Genomic DNA, 16218 nt, shown 5'->3' with positions numbered 1-16218 from the left:
GTGAGACTCTAACCTCCAATTCATTACCAAAAAGCTGGAAGGGGGCATGTGGCTGAGATGCTAGATCACTAGACTTGAGGTGGAAAAAGCCAAGTGAGATTGTGAGACTGAGTTCAAGCCACGGACAGGCATAAAAATAAAATAAAAAACATGCTCTAAGGTCCTACCGAGGAAAAAGTTAATTTCTCGTTACAGCTGTCTTTTTCTTTGGTTACAGGTCTGGAGTCTTACAGAGATCCTACAATAGGACCTAAGCCTATGGGAATTAACTTCTTGGACCAGGAGAAATAGGAAAAGAAAGAGGAAAATAAGTTGGTAGATTTCTGGGAGGGTGGAAAGAGGCAGGGGAGCGATGGGGAAGAAACTTCCAATCCTAGTAAATAATGGGAACTGAGAGCCAGGCTCCCAACACCCACTCCTAGGTTCTTTCTCGACGGGTGGAAACTTCCTAGGCCCTGGGGGCTAGGCGTTGCCCCAGTGTCTGAGGCTGGCTGGGACTGGCTGGGGGGGGAGTGCGGGAGCCCTGGAGGGGTGGCGAGGAGATCGCAGGGAGGAGTCATGGGGCGTGCGGTCGGAAAGACTACATCTCCCAGGCCGCCACGCTTTCCAGCTGGAGTCCTAGGGCGCTGACTTGCTCCCCAGTTTCCGCAGGGAAGCGCCAGGCTACCGCAGCTATTGTGCCTGGTGCGCTCTTCATTTTCTTCTTGCCCTGTTTCAGAGTCTATGGAGGAACCGCCTGGGTTTAACCCTTCACGCGACTGCCAGGACCGCAGGCTGGCTCCAGTAGACTAGGAAGGAAGAAAGCTTTGTAGTCAGCTAGCCGGCCAGGGTAAGGAAACCAACCGATCCGCGAGACCGAGGAAGGGGGAGCTCGAGGGCTGGGACTGGAGATTTGTACTTCGCTGGGCGGGGCGGGGCGGGGCGGAGGCTCTGGCTTTAAGAAGGGGGAGGGAACAGTGAAAGCCTGGTGGCCCTGGGAGTTTGCCGAAGGAAATCTGCAGTCTGTTGGGGAGCAGAGGAACCCTGAGAGCCCAGCAGGGAGGAGAGGTGGCTCCAAGCGCCCGCGATCACCCCCCTGCCTACAACTCTGGGCGGGCCCAGGTGTCACTGAAAGGACCGGGTGGTTCTGAAGAGGCTCTGTGTGTGTGTGCGTGTGTGCGTGTGTGCGTGTGTGCGTGTGTGTGTGTGTGTGTGTGTGTGTGTTTTACTGCCTAGTGCGGAGGCGATGCGTAGGAGGCGTGCTGCTTGCTAGGAAGCACCCTGCTTGGATCTGACTGTTTTAGGGAAGTCGTGCTCCCCTTCACCTGAAGCCACCTTCGGGCCGAGCGTGCCTCCTCCAGCACACCATTCAACGCTCCCCGGGACTTTCTTTGGAACAGGTACCAGTCCTCCAAAAGGGAGGGAGCCTAAGAGGCTTCTTAAACGGGTTCTGAGTGCGGTCTATCCGGCCTGCTTCCCCTACAGCACCACTGATTCCCTCGGTCTTTGTGTCTTTTCTCCCCCCCCCCCCCGCCGCCCCCTTCACTCCAGCCCCACCATCACCATCATGGGGCACCCCCCGCTGGAGTTCAGCGACTGCTACCTGGACAGCCCCGATTTCCGCGAGAGGCTCAAATGTTATGAACAGGAGCTGGAGAGGACCAACAAATTCATCAAAGATGTAATCAAAGACGGCAATGCGCTCATCAGCGCTATGAGAAGTAAGTGGAAAGCTTCCATGAACTGATATCCTGATAGTGTGGCTCTGTCCTTTACCATCACAGGGGCAAGTGAAGGGGTGGGAGATTTGGGACGACTCTCACCCCAAGATTTCTGACATCTAAAGTCTTTCTGATGCTTTGCAACATGGATCAGTCGACTTGGAAAGTGATAGAAGCGACCAGCTGTTTGGGACTTTTCTCTTTAGTGGTTTTCACCTTAAAACCATGATCCAAAACAGTGCCAGGGACCTTCAAGTCTTGGCTTTATAGTCACCTTTAATAAGCAGGTGATTATTCAAAAGGCCAATCTGACCTGTCTGTAATGTTAGAGGACTTCAACATCCCTTGTCTGCCACAAGATGACATCTAGAGGACCAAAGAATGGCCCCAGCACATCCTAAAGAATTTGGAATTAACGTCAGCATTTGAATAGTGTTTTTATGGGGGGTAGAGTGGGGGGTTGTCTGTGCCAGTATTATGCCTTGAACTAGGGGCTTGGACTCTGTCCCTTAGCTTTTTTACTCAAGACTGTCTCATATTGCTTGAGCCACAGCTCCATTTTGGGCTTTTCGATGGATAATTGGAGATAAGACTCTCATGGACTTTCCTGCCTAGGCTGGCTTCAAATGGCTTGACTAAAGATTTTTGTCTTAGCTTCTGCTTTTGACAGCTGTGAAGGGGTACACCTTTGCTCCACTGATTTTGTTGTTGTTGTTTAGCATGCTAACTATGGCTTAGGTCGAGGGCAGTTCATCCTCAGGATCATTGGTTGACTTCACATGCCACTGAATTCTATTTCAGTGTGGAACAAAGACCTGCCTGCTTCCTGGTGTAAGTTGCCCAGTCCTCAGGGAGTTAAATCCAGAGCTGGGGCTTGGGCCACTCTGGGGAAGGAAGCTCACCTAGCTTGGCTTTTGCAGTGACCACAGCTGCCTGAGCTATGGAACCCTCTTCCCTCCCCTTCTTCATGTGGAGGTTTTTATTTCGGTTGGTTGGCAGGAGGCTTGGAGTAAAAGAAAGAATAATAAACATCTCTAAAGAGAGAGAGAAAGCAAGCCAACCCTTTGTTTCAAAGTATACATCCAAGAGAATGGCAGGCAATGAGTGGAGTGATAATTCACTTTTTTTCTTTTCTTGGCTAAAAGATGGTGCTGAAAAATGAAATCCTTGCCAAATATGTCCCAATGCTTAAACCTTTATTTTATTGGTGCCAGTACTGGGGGTTGAACTTGGCCTGGGTGCTGTCCCTTGGCTTTTTGCTCAAGTCTAGTTAGTGCCCTACCTCCACTTCTGGCTTACCATTGGAGGTAAGAATCTCTGAACTATACATCTCAGCCTCCTGAATAGCTAGGATTATAGGCATAGGCCACCACTATACAATTACACCTTTGTTTCCAGTAGATTTATCTCCTAAATCCTATGTGTAGATCCAGTATGAGGACCTATGTAAGACTGATCTAACCTAACAGGAGACAAACAGGATAGTAACTGCTCTCCTGGGAATTGGTTTGGAATCTGCACATGTGGTCTGTCTGTTTTGGGCAGAACCTGTGAACTGTTCAAGTGCCTGCCGGTTGTTTGATTGAGTTTGATTACTTAGTGGTTTGCTCTGTGTGGCCTGATACACAGTCAACTTCTGGTGGTCCCTGCAAGATGGGGTATTTAAGATACTGACCCTTAGACACTTATGGGCCAGGCTTTGAGGTATGTCTGTACCTAACAGAGATCATTAAGAAGTTGAGGAATCTGCAAGTTGTGCCACAGAAGTAGTTACACAACTGGAGGTTCATTGGAAGAGTAAGAAGGAAGGTTTGAATTTCTTTTCTTTCTTTCTTTCTTTCTTTTTTTTTTTTTTTTTGCCAGTACTGGGGCTTGAACTCAGGGCCTCAGCACTGTCCCTGAGCTTCTTTTTGCTCAAGGCTAGCACTCTACTACTTGAGCCACAGTGCCACTTCTGGCTTTTACTGTGTATATGGTGCTGAGGAATTGAACCCAGGGCTTCATGCATGCTATGCAAGCACTCTACCCTAAGCCACATTCCCAGGCCTTCTTTTTTTCTGTTGTGGGGCTTGAACTCAGGGCCTTAGTGCTGTCCCTGAGCTATTGTGCTCAAGTCAAGTGCTCTACCACCTTGAGCCACAGCACCACTTTCAGTTTTCTGGTGGTTAATTGGAGTCTAACAGACTTTCCTGTTCTGGCTAGTTTCAAACTGAGATCCACAGATCTCAGCCTCCTGAGTAACTCGGATTTCAGGCATGAGCCACCAGTGCCCAGCTGGGTTTCTTTCTTTTTAGAGCAAACTGCTGTATGTAGTATCCTTGGTGAAAAGGCTCATGATAAGCCCTGGGAAAGTGTTGGTGCTAAAAACTGACCAGCTAAGATATGTCAGAGGAATTAGGATTTACAAGGAAAAAAAATGCAGTTTAATAAAATATTTGAGAAAGGGAATTATTTGTGGTGATGTGGGTCAAACCCAGGACTTGTGCATACTAGGCAAGTGAATCTACCATGGAGCTACATCTCCAACCATCTTCCCTTTTGTGGGGATACTTGGAATTGAACTTAGAGCTTTGTGCTTGCTAGGCAGGTATTCTACCACTGGTTAATTGGAAAGCAGTGTCTCAGAGTCTTTCCTTCTCTGGGATGGCTTTGAATCACAATCCTCAGTTCTCAGCCTCCTGAGGTCCTAGTTAGGATTACAAGTATGAGCCACTGGTATCTGACTCCTTGATTTTTTTTTTTTTTTTGTCGGTCTTGGGGCTTGAACTCTGGGCCTGGGCGCTGTCCCTCAGCTCTTCAGCTCAAAGCGAGTGCTCTACCACTTGAACTACAGCGCCACTTCCGGTTTTCTGGTGGTTTATTGGAGATAGGAGTCTCAAGGTCTCTCTTGCCCGGGCTGGCTTGGAACCTCGATCCTCAGATCTCAGCCTCCTGAGTAGCTAGGATTACAGGCGTGAGCCACCAGCGCCCGGCTCTCCTTGGTTTTTTTATTGGCCAGTCTTGTGGTTTAAATACAGGGAATAGGGGCTGTTCCTAAGACTTTTTTCCCCCCTCAAAGATAGTGTTCTAGGGCTAGGAAGGTGGCTCAGTGGTAGAGCGCTTGCCTTGCATGTCTGAGGCCCTGGGTTCAATTCCTCAGCACCACATAAGCAAAAAAAAAAGCTGGAAGTGGTGCTGTGGTTCAAGTGGTAGAGCGCTAGCCTTGAGCTGAAGAGCTGAGGGGACAGCACCCAGGCCCAGAGTTCAGGCCCCACCACTGACCCCCGCCCTGCGCAAAAAAAAAAAAAGACAGTGTTCTATCACTTGGGCCAAAGCTCCACTTTCAGATTTTTGGTGGTTAATCGGAGATAACAATCTCATGGACTTTCCTTTCCCGGGCTGCCTTTGAGCCCCAATCCTTATAAAATAACCTTGATTTTTTTTTTGTCAGTTGTGGGGTTTGAACTCTGGGCCTGGGTACTGTCCCTCAGCTTTTTAGGTCAAGGCTAGTGTTCTATCACTTGAGCCACAGCGACACTTCTAGCTTTTTCTGTTTATATAGTGCTGAGGAATCGAACCCAGGGCCTCATGCATGCGAGGCAAGCAATCTACCACTGAGCCACCTTCCCAGCCCTGCCTTGATGTTTTTAGAAAGTATTTTACTAAATAGTGTAAGCTGGCCCCAAACTTGTAATCTTCCTGCCTTGGTCTTCTGAGTACTGGAATTCCACATATGTGCCACAATGTTCCACAAGGCAAAGTTCTGTAAGCTAGAGGCAAGTAGTGCGTTTTATCTTTTCCTTATTTTTTTTCAGATTAAAAGTGGGAAGAGCCAGCAATCATGCAGGCCCAAATCTTTGTATGTGGCCAACAGATGCAGGAGATATTTTAGGCCAGGGGCTTTTCATATTTCTGGTGGTTTTCTGTTTCCAAGTATACATAGAAAGCCCAAAATAGTAGAGGTGGGAGGTAAACCCGCAGCTAACCCTTGCTCCATTGCTTTTGTTTCAGGATGATGGATTCTAAACACTACATTAACAAGAGGCCAAAGTGGAAAGTTTCCCACTGTCTTGACTTCAGTAATGTTTATCCTCCCACTCAGCTTCCTACACTATGCCAGCAGGGCAACTTCCCAAAATTAGGTGGAGTGGACCCAAAACAAAGGTGTACTCTTACTTTGTGTAGAGGAAAAAGGCAAAGACACCTCCAGAATTGTAGTTAGAAGGTCTTGGATTCCCCGTCTGATATACAATCTATTTCATGTATGGGATAGGAGTAATTCAAACATTTAAAAAATGTTGCTGGGCAGTGGTGGCTCATTCCTGTAATCCTAGCTACTTAGGAGGCTGAGATCTGAGGATCAAGGCAGCCACGGTAGAAAAGTCAGTGAGACTCTTATCTCCAATTACCAGCAAAAAGCCAGAAATGGGGGTGTGGCTTCAATAGTAGAGAGCCAGCCTTGAGTAAAAAGCTAAGGGACAGTGCCCAGGTTCTGAGTTTACATTTTGTTAAAATGGTGAATGTGTTAATTATCTCAATCTGATCATTAGACAGTATATACATTTGTTGAATGAAGACACTGTAGCCCATAAATTTGTACTATAAAAATGGTGGTGGGCTGGGCACTGGTGGCTCACGCCTGTAATCCTAACTACTCAAGAGGCTGAGATCTGAGTATCGAGGTTCAAAGCCAGCCGGGGCAGGAGAGACCGTGAGACTCCTATCTCCAATAAACCACCAGAAAACCGGAAGTGGCGCTGTAGCTCAAGTGGTAGAGCGCTTGCCTTGAGCTGAAGAGCTGAAGGACAGTGCCCAGGCCCAGAGTTCAAGCCCCCACGACCGATTAAAAAAAAAAAAAGGTGGTGGTTGTGAGGCTTAAAGGAATGAATGGTGTCACAGGGGCTTTGGCCTTGAAGATGGCTAACTAGCATACGTTGTGTCCAGTTCTACACTTCAGGTCACAGATATATATGGGTGAGCAATTTTCAGTAGATTTCCAGAGGGAACTGGGTAAACAGAAGTAGCTGGCAGCAGAGAGTTGCCCTTGTTGCCTTGTTGGAAATTCATTTCAGCTGTGACTCTGTATTAATGTGCATGGACTCATATTGGCATCTGGAACCTGGTATTAAAGGGGAGGAAGAGGAGGAGTGCCTTCTAGGAGTGTTTCTAGGAGCCAATGAGACTTGAGTACCTTGTGCTGAGAAAAGTAAGGCAGGACTTGATATTGGCACTTTATCCCGCTGGTGTCTGGGTTTGAACCAGATAGGTAAGGTTGGATCACAATTGTATGTGATGATTAATTCATTCAATGTAAGACCTGTGGGAATATTTTTTATTGATTGATTGATTGATTGTGTCAGTACTGGAGCTTGAACTTACGGTCTGGGCATTATAACTTTGTTTCACTCAAGGCTGGCATTCTGCAATGTGAGCGATACCTCAAGCTTTGGCTTTTGGCTGCGCAATTGGAGATAAAAGTCTCAAAGATTTTTTGACCTAGGCTAGCTTTGAACTGTGAGCCTAAGATCACAGCTTCCTGGGTAGCAAGGATTACAGGTGTGAGCCACCAATCCTCAGCTGTTAGAATATTTAGATGTACTTATGTCATTGCTTGAAGGTAACTGATGGAAAGAATGATATTCCAGTTATGTCCCTGGGGGAAATGCTGGGTTTTCCCCCTCTTTTTTTTGTCAGTCATGGGGCTGGAACTCTGGGTCTGGGTGCTATCCCTGAGCTTTTCAGCTCAACACAAGCTCTAACACTAATTAGAGATAAGAGTCTCACAGGCTTTCCTGCCTGGATTGGCTTTGAACCATGATCCTCATACCTCAGCCTTCTGAGTAGCTAGGATTATACGCATGAGCCATTGACACTTGGCTTTCCTCCCCTCCCTTTAAATACCACCTATTTATAATATTTGGAGTCCCAGATGCTTATAACTCAAACTAGTGCAAAACACACCACCACTGTGAAAGATAGCCCTCTTTTCTGAAATATTTTGGCTTTTTTTGTTGGTAAGTTTGAGCTTTCATGTTATTGAATATTTGTTGAGCAATCAGATGCATTATTCACAACAAGCCATGTGGCCCCTTGCTAACAGCCCCAGGCAACATGAGACACCTAACACAGTTTTATATATAGTTCAGAGAGCACATGCCATTCATTCAGTAAATGCTTGTGCACATATGGTGCTTTAATCATTGTTCAGAAGCTGTGAGCTAGACTGAGTTAGTCATAGGTAGAGGGGAGATGAGACATGGGTTAGAAAAGGTAGTAGAAAAGACCCAGAAAGGAATCCACAGACCTATGGCCACCTAATCTTTGATAAGGGAGCTAAAAATGTAGAATGGAAGAAAGACAGCCTCTTCAGTAAATGGTGCTGGCAGAATTGGTTAAACGCCTGCAGAAAACTAAAGCTAGATCCTTATATACCACCCTGCACCAGAATCAACTCCAAATGGATCAAAGACCTCGAAGTCAAAGCAGACACTCTGAAAACATTACGGAAGAATAGGAGAAACTCTAGGGCTCCTTGGCTCAGGCTGCAAATTTTTGACTAAAGACCCAGAAACAGAACAAATCAAAGAAAGATTGGATAAATGGGAATGCATGAAACTGCAGAGCTTCTGCATGACAAAGGACATAGCTAGCAAGATCAACAGAAAACCCACAGATTGGGAGATCTTCACTAGCTGTACAATGGACAAGGGTATCATATCTAAAATATACTTAGAACTCAAAAAATTAAGTTCCCAAAAATAAATCCTCAAAGAAACAACAGATAAGTGGGCTAAAGACTTAAAGAGAGACTTCTCTGAAGAGGATATAAGAATAGCCAATAGACACATGAAGAAATGCTCAACTTCTCTGGCTATAAAATAAATGCAAATCAAAACAACATTGAGATTCCATCTCACCCCAATTAGAATGGCTATAATCAAGAAATCTAATAACAACAGATGATGGAAGGGATGTGGTCAAAAGGGAACTCTACTGCATTGTTGGTGGGAGTGTAAACTTACTCAGCTACTTTGGAAAGCAGTATGGAGGTTCATGAAAAGACTCCACATAGAGCTCCCCTATGACCCAGCAATCCCACTTTTGGGCATTTACCCAAATGATCACAAACAAGGCCATAGAAAAGCTTCCAGCACAACTATGTTTATTGCAGCATTATTCACCATAGTTAAGATATGGAACCAACCCAGATGCCCCTCAGGAGATGAATGGATCAAGAAAATGTGATATATATATATATATATATATATATATATATATATATATATATATATATATATATGAATTCTATTCCTCCATCAGAAAGAATAACACTGCCCCATTTGTTAGGAAATGGAAAGACTTGCAAAAAATTGTATTAAGTGAAGTAAGCCAGACTCAAAGGTCCCATGGTTTCCCTTATTTACAATAACTAGTATATGTCTAGGACAAGCAGAAGAGGTCAAAAACCTGATGCTAAGCAAAATGTACCCCAGATTAGGGACACAAGAGATTTTATCTTATTCTTTTTAATGTACTTATAATGTACTATGTTTTTTTTTTGTTTCTTTGTATGTTCTTCTCCCATTATACAACCCCTATTGTCACTGTATTTGATTCTGGTGCCCTATATCTTGTATATACGTTCTTCTAATTTGGGAAGGGGAAGGGAAATAACAAAATGCTTAAATAAGGATTCAGGATTGTAACAATGAGATGTACAGGACACTGTGTTGAAAATGAACTTTATAGCTTTGGTGGGGGAGGACTTGGGAGGTGAGGAGGAAAGGGATGGTATGGGAAAAACAAAGCAGAGAGTAACAATGTTTGATAGGAAATGGACTCATTACCTTGCAGTATCTTTACAATAAAAATATTTTTTAAAAAAGAAAAGGTAATAGATACACATGAGACCCTTACTGCAGGACAGGTGAACATGAGTACATGTGATGTTCTAAGGAGAGTTCATTGCCTGATGGGAGGACAGGTTAAAGGTAAAGGAGGGAGTAGCTTTGGAACTGGGCAGAACTGGTGGTTCTTACAACTTGTTTCTATGAGCTAGGACTTGCATATAGTAAGAGCTTTATTAGGTAAAGATTATTATTTTCTGCAGTGCTGAGGTTTGAATCCAGGACTTTGTACATGCTAGACTACCACTGAGTCATACCCCAGGCCAAGACAAGGATTAATAATCCCATTGTATAGCTAGGAAAAGAAGTCCAGAGGAGTTAATTACCTTGTTGACCAAATAAGTCTGAATTAGAGCCAAGACTTGACTTTAAAGGACCTGCTTATTTTACAACATGCTACTATTCAAGCATTGCATATCATATAGTGGGAATGGAAGAGAGTGTAAATAATTCAGATCATCTGGGATACAAACTCCAAGAACAGAGGCTTGGAAATTGAAGTTGGAATGGGAAGTGGACACCTGAACATCCAGGACCTGTTAAGGAGCTCAGACTTCATAGGCAAAGAATTTTATAAAAGAAGCTTTTGGATGTACGCCGGTGGCTCTTGCCTGTAATTCTAGCTACTCAAGAGGCTGAGATCTGAGGATCACGATTCAAAGCCAGCCCAGGGAGGAATGTCCATGAGATTCTTATCTCTTAACCACTAGAAAACTGGAAGTGATGCTGTGGCTTAACTGGTAGAGCACTCACTTTGAGCTGAAGAGGTGAGGCACAGCGCCCAGGCACAGAGTTCAAGCCCCATGACCAAAAAAACAAGTTTTGGTAAGATAGAGACATTTTTTAAAAAAAAAGGTGATGTGCAGAAGGGTTACAGTTGCATAAGTCAGGTAGCGAGTATATTTCTTTTTGGACAATGTCACCTCTTCTGTCACTCTCTCCCAGTTTTTCCCTCCTTCCCATCCACAAGTTGTATCATTCATTTTCCACAGTGTCTAGTGTATACCATTGCTGCATTTGTTCATCCTTTGTCCCTCCATTTCTGTGCCCCCTTATCCTCCCAAAGACAGATAAACAAACAAACAAGACAAAAAAAACCCAAAAAAACAGCAATAAAGAAAAAAACCTCTTGTTTCTGTTTCCTGGGGTTCATTTCAATATATGTTATTGTATATGATCAGCTGCACATAGGCATTGCACCTTTGTGTTCCTCCTGTAAGAGTATCCTCCTTTTGGTCTCACTGTGTGAGTGTGTGCGTACGTGTGTGTGTGTGTGTGTGTGTGTGTGTGTGTGTGTGTGTGTGTGTGTGAGAGAGAGAGAGAGAGAGAGAGAGAGAGAGTGTCTGAGGATTGAACTCAGGGTCTCATGCTTTTGCTCAACTTTTGCATTTCTGGTTGCCATTCTACCACTTGAGCCACACCTCAGGTTCCAAGTTTGTACATTTTTAGCTTTATTTGGAGCATAATTTTGTTTGAGACAGGTTCTTACTATGTAGCCCAGACTGTTCTTGAACTCATGCTCTTCTTGCTTCAGTCTCTCAGGTGCTGAGATTATAGGCATGTGTCACCACACCTGTCTTTCATACATTTTGATATAGCTCAGAGTCAGCAAACCTCTTTCATATAGGGCAAGATAGCATATCTTTTAGTCTTTGAGTACTGTGTACCATTTATAGTTATGCAACTCTGCTATGGGGAGAGAATTTGTAAATAAAATGAGGGTTTCTATAGAAGTATTTATTAATATTGAAATGTGAATTTTGGGGAGGTATTAGTGTTTTAACCCAAGGCAGCATGTTTGCTAAGCTACTTTTGGCCATACCACCAACTCTGAAATGTCAATTTTATAACTTTTCATGTTAGGAAGTATCATTCCTTTGCAATGTTTTTAATCATTTAAAAGTATTTAAGAAATTCAACTCTCAGTTCTGCTGGTCTGTAGTTTGCAAATATCTGGTATTGCTAGTTAACCTATAGGACTTCAGTGGGTTTTAGTGACTGTAGCTCATATTTTCCATTAACTACTTTTACCTTGATACAGTATTCATTATGCCAACTCTAATGTCAAGATTTCAAGTTCAGATGGTCAGGAGGAGGAAATCTGAGGATCACAGTTTGAAGACAGCTTGGGAAAGAAAGTCTGTGAGACTCATATCTTCAATTAACTAGCAAAATCCTGGAAATGGAGCTGTGGCATAAGTGCTAGAGCACCAGCCTTGAGTGAAAAAGCCAAGTGGGAGTATGAGGTTCTGAGGTCAAGCTCTAGTACCAGTACACACATGAAAAGATCCCAAGTTCAAATGCTATCAGAGTCAGAAGAGTGCATAGAGCAGTATGAAAATGTTGGTTTAATAAGGTTGTATTTACTAGGGTAGCTAGCCCTAGCATCCTTGCTCCATCCAAAAGGCCTTTACACACTGTGAACTAGCAGAGGTAGAATGGCAAAGAATCCTGACCATGGCCATCTAACTAGCTGGATATGGTGCTCATTCTGTGATTTGTGTGACCTGCACCCAGGTCTGTGACTTTACAAAGACAGGGTAGGGGCAGGAGTTCTGTATACCTTGCTTTCAACTCTGACATGCCACAGCCTACTATTTTCTACAGTGCAGATGGTGGATTAATAGTCTCAGAAAGAGCTGGGCATCAGTGGCTTATGCCTATAATCCTAGCTACTCAGGAGACTGAGATCTGAGGATCACTGTTTGAAGCCAGCTGGGACAGGAACATATGTGAGACTCTTATCTCCACTTAACCACCAAAAACACCAGAAGTAAGGCTATAGCTCAAGTGGTAGAGTGTTAGCTTTGAGCCAAAGAATCTCAGAGACAGTGCCCAGGTCCCACATTCAAGTCCCAAGATACGGGCTGGGAAGATGGCTCAGTGGTAGAGCGCTTGCCTTGCATGCATGAGGCCCTGGGTTCGATTCCTCAGCACCACATAAGCAGAAAAAAAAAGCTGGAAGTGGCGCTGTGGCTCAAGTGGTAGCGCGCTAGCCTTAAGCTGAAGAGCTAAGGGACAGCGCCCAGGCCCAGAATTCAGGCTCCATGACCGGACCCCCTCCCCCCCCCCACACACACCAAAAAAAAAAAAAAAAAAAAAAAAAAAAAAAAAAAGACTGGCACAAAGGAAAGGTCTCAGAAAGGAATGGTTAAGCCAATTATGGGATTTTATTTTTATGTTTACCTCAATTTTCACATTATTTTAGTATGCATGATGGTATGTAGTTAAATTAAAATTTAAAAGCTTTAAAAAAGAATTCTTAAGCATTCTATATTAAAATGATATAGAAGTTGATACTGTGGAAAAATATAGTTTGTACAGCTTTACTAGTATAACCTTTACTATTTAATGGGAGTGACTTTCTTTATTCTATACAATTTTTTTCTTCTGCTGGTACCTGAGTTTGAGCTCACTAAGATTCTTGCTCAGATGATGCTGTATCACTTAAATCAGACCTCCAGCCTTGCCTTTTGCTGATTATTTTGAAGTTGGAATCTTGTGGATTTTCTGTTTTCAAACTTTGATTCCCTGGATTTTACCCTTCTAAGTAGCTAGATGTTAGGCATGAGCCACCAAACATTGGCCATTCTGCATGTTTATAGAAAGGAGGTTTAGATATTTATATTAAGGTAATCATTTGGGGTGCCTTTTTAGTTCTCACTTTGGCATCTGTGGCATGTAGTTGTCGAGTGATTGCTGTCATGAAAGGATGGGTTAGTTCCAATTTTACTGTTAGCTAGCTGTGTGACCTTGAGTAAGTCTTTTATCCATTTATAAGCTTAGGAGTTTTGTCAATGTTATGGTGCTGAGGATTGAACTCATATACCTTTTCTCTTTGATGGGTTTTTTGTTGTTTTTGTTTTTATTTTGTTTAGGTGCCAGTACTGGGGCTTGATCTCAGAGCCTTGTGCTCTGGTTGGGCTTTCTTGCTCATAGCTGGCACTCTACTATTTGAGACAAGCCTCTAGTTGTGTCTTTTGTTGGTTTTTGGAGAGGAGTCCCTCAGATTTGTCTGCCTAGGTATCTTTGAACCTTGATCCTCAGATTGCACCTCCCTAAGTAGCTAGGATTATAGGTGAGAGCTATCAGCGCTAGGCTTGCTTTTTTTGGTGCCAGTCTTGAGCCTTTAACCCTGAGTTCAAGTGCCTGGCCTGGGCACTGTCCCTGAGATTTGTTTGGTCAAAGCTAGCACTCTACCACTTGAGCCACAGCAGCACTTCTGGTCTTTCTTTTTATGTGGTACTGAGGAATTGAACCATGGTTCTCAGATCTCAGCTTTCAGAGAAGCTAGGATTACAAGCGTAAGCCACCAGTGCCTGGCTCCTATAATAAACTTAAGAGCCAAATTCTCTTTATTTTAGGAGAGGAGTCAAAGGAAAAATCCCAAGTTGGTATTCAGCATAAGTAGGTGACTTGAATCATACTGGCCTATATGACTACGAACATGAGTACTTTTGTATGTCAATCTGATGCCTTCCAGTTCTGACCTGAATAATTCTATGGTGAGGGAAGTCAAAGCTTGTAAACCATTGGCTGGGGTGTAGTGCAGTATGCACAGGAAGGAGTAGGTAATGTAATAGTTTCACACTTAGGCCCTTGTCATATGCTAGTGAGTACATGGACTATTCTGCACCTGCAGAATCTTCAATCAAAGTAATGGATTAGTTGTTCGTAGGCATGCAGCAGTGGCCAGTAGGACTTCTTGGTTCTGATCTGACCCATGTTTGGTAGCAGTCTTTAGAAGATGTATATTCCTTAGTAGCTGGAAAATTGAACTAAGTCAGCCTTTCAATGTGACCATTTGTGAGACCACTCTTTTTAGAGGTAGGGTAGAGAGAGGAGATTTTAATTTATCTTGTTTTTTTTTTGGGGGGGGGGCTGTCGTGAGGCCTGAACTCTGGGCCTGGGTGCTGTCCCTCAGCTCTTCAGCTTAAGGCTAGTGCTCTACCACTTGAGCCACAGCGCCACTTCCGGCTTTTTGTTTTTTGCTTTATGTGGTGCTGAGGAATCGAACCCAGGGCTTCAGGCATGCAAGGCAAGTGCTCTACCACTGAGATACCTTCCCAGCAAGATTTTAATTTATCTTACCCATTAAGAAAAGTTTTCATGCTGGGTGATGGTGGCTCTCACCTCTAATCCTAGCTATTCAGGAGTCTGAGATCTGAGGATCAAGGTTCAAAGCCAGTATAGCAGGAAAGTCCATGAGACTCCTATCTCAAACTAACCACAAAAATCCAGAGGTGAGGCTGTAGCTTGAGTAGTAAAGTACTAGCCTTGAGTGAAAAAGCTAAGGGAACATTCCCGGGGAGACACACACACACACACACACACACACACACACACACGCACGCACACACGCACACATGCACACACATGAAAAAGTTTTTCAGCCAGGCGCACACACACACACACACACACACACACACACACACACACACACACACACGAAAAAGTAAGTTTTTCAGTCAGGCTCTGGTGGTTTACAAGTGTAACCTTAGTTACTCAGGAGGCTGAGATCTGAGGATCATGGTTCAAAGCCAGCCTGGAAAAGGAAAGTCCATGAGACTAGCTCCAATTAACCACCAAAAAGACTGAACTGGAGGTGTGGCTCAAAGTGGTAGAGTATCAGACTTAAGTGGAAAAAGCCAAGCAAGAGTGGGAGCCCTATGTCTCGTATCACTACACACACACACACACACACACACACACACACACACACACACACACACACACACAGACACGTTTTCCAGTCATATTTCCATCATAAGGATAATGAAGGAAAATCATGTTTCAGCTTTATGATTTTATTTTTCTAAAGCATAGCCAAAACCTTTTGTTTAATCTGGCATCTGTTTCTTTAATCAGTTATTACAAAAATTTTCTTAGTCCTCAGGAGGACCTGGAAAGATACATATTTTCCAGGGAAAAGTTGAATCTCCAGTTGAATTTTTTTTTCACCTTGTGGTATACAGAGGCTTCATGAAGCTTTCCCAGGAAGTACATCAAGTCCTAAACTTTGGGCAGTGTAAAGGCAATGCTGTTTATTTATTTTTTATTTTTTTTGATTAAAAATTTTTTTAAATTTAATTTAATTTTATTTGTGAACATACTGTACAGAGGGGTTACAATTACATGGGCAGGATAATGCGTACATTTCTTACCAAGCATTGCAGCCTCCTCCTTTGTTTACCATTCACATCCCTTCCCAGCCTCCCCCCTCTCCCCCAATCCCAATCCTTCTCCTCCCCCCCTCCCGCCCCCCCCCCCCCCCGCACCTACGTTGTAAAGCTCGTTTTGGACATGACAACTTGTACTTCTCATTGTTGCAACAGGTCCACCTGTATCCTTAAACAACTGGTTTTTCCCCATCTCCTCCACAAGTTATACTGACATCAAATATAGTGAAAGCAGGGGAAGACAATGATGTTTAATTCAGTGCAGAGTTAGTAAGCACCTTCTGTGTGTCAGGCACTATCCTGGAAATGGGGAATAGATTGTTGAATAAGGCTACTACAGGCTCTGTCCTCTTGAAACATTCACGACGTATCTAATTCCCATTAGATGAGATTTTATTATGATGGAACAAGAGCTATAAAGAAGTTCATGCAGGGCTGGGAAGGTGGCTCATT

General features: G+C 43.8%; 1 protein-coding gene across 6 annotated transcripts in view; it reads left to right on the top strand.

The window, feature by feature from the left end:
• The first annotated feature begins 662 nt into the window (after positions 1-662).
• Positions 663-16218, top strand: part of Ophn1 (oligophrenin 1) — a 323759-nt gene continuing 308203 nt past the window's right edge. For 4 of the 6 annotated variants that reach the window (XM_070040238.1, XM_070040239.1, XM_070040237.1 and 1 more), the window contains exons 1-2: positions 663-829; positions 1531-1700. In XM_070040238.1, coding sequence (XP_069896339.1) covers positions 1547-1700 — 154 coding nt within the window. In that variant the 5' untranslated portion in view covers positions 663-829; positions 1531-1546. Of the gene's footprint in view, positions 830-990; positions 1380-1530; positions 1701-16218 lie in introns of those variants that run through there. The other 2 variants (XM_070040234.1, XM_070040236.1) reach the window with 2 other exon arrangements.

This window comes from Dipodomys merriami, unplaced genomic scaffold (genome assembly GCF_024711535.1).
Source record: "Dipodomys merriami isolate MVZ:Mamm:240054 unplaced genomic scaffold, mDipMer1.0.p SCAF_3, whole genome shotgun sequence".
NCBI lineage: Eukaryota > Metazoa > Chordata > Mammalia > Rodentia > Heteromyidae > Dipodomys > Dipodomys merriami.
Note: the sequence above shows the minus strand (reverse complement) of the source record. Positions and strands in the feature narration are given on the sequence as shown.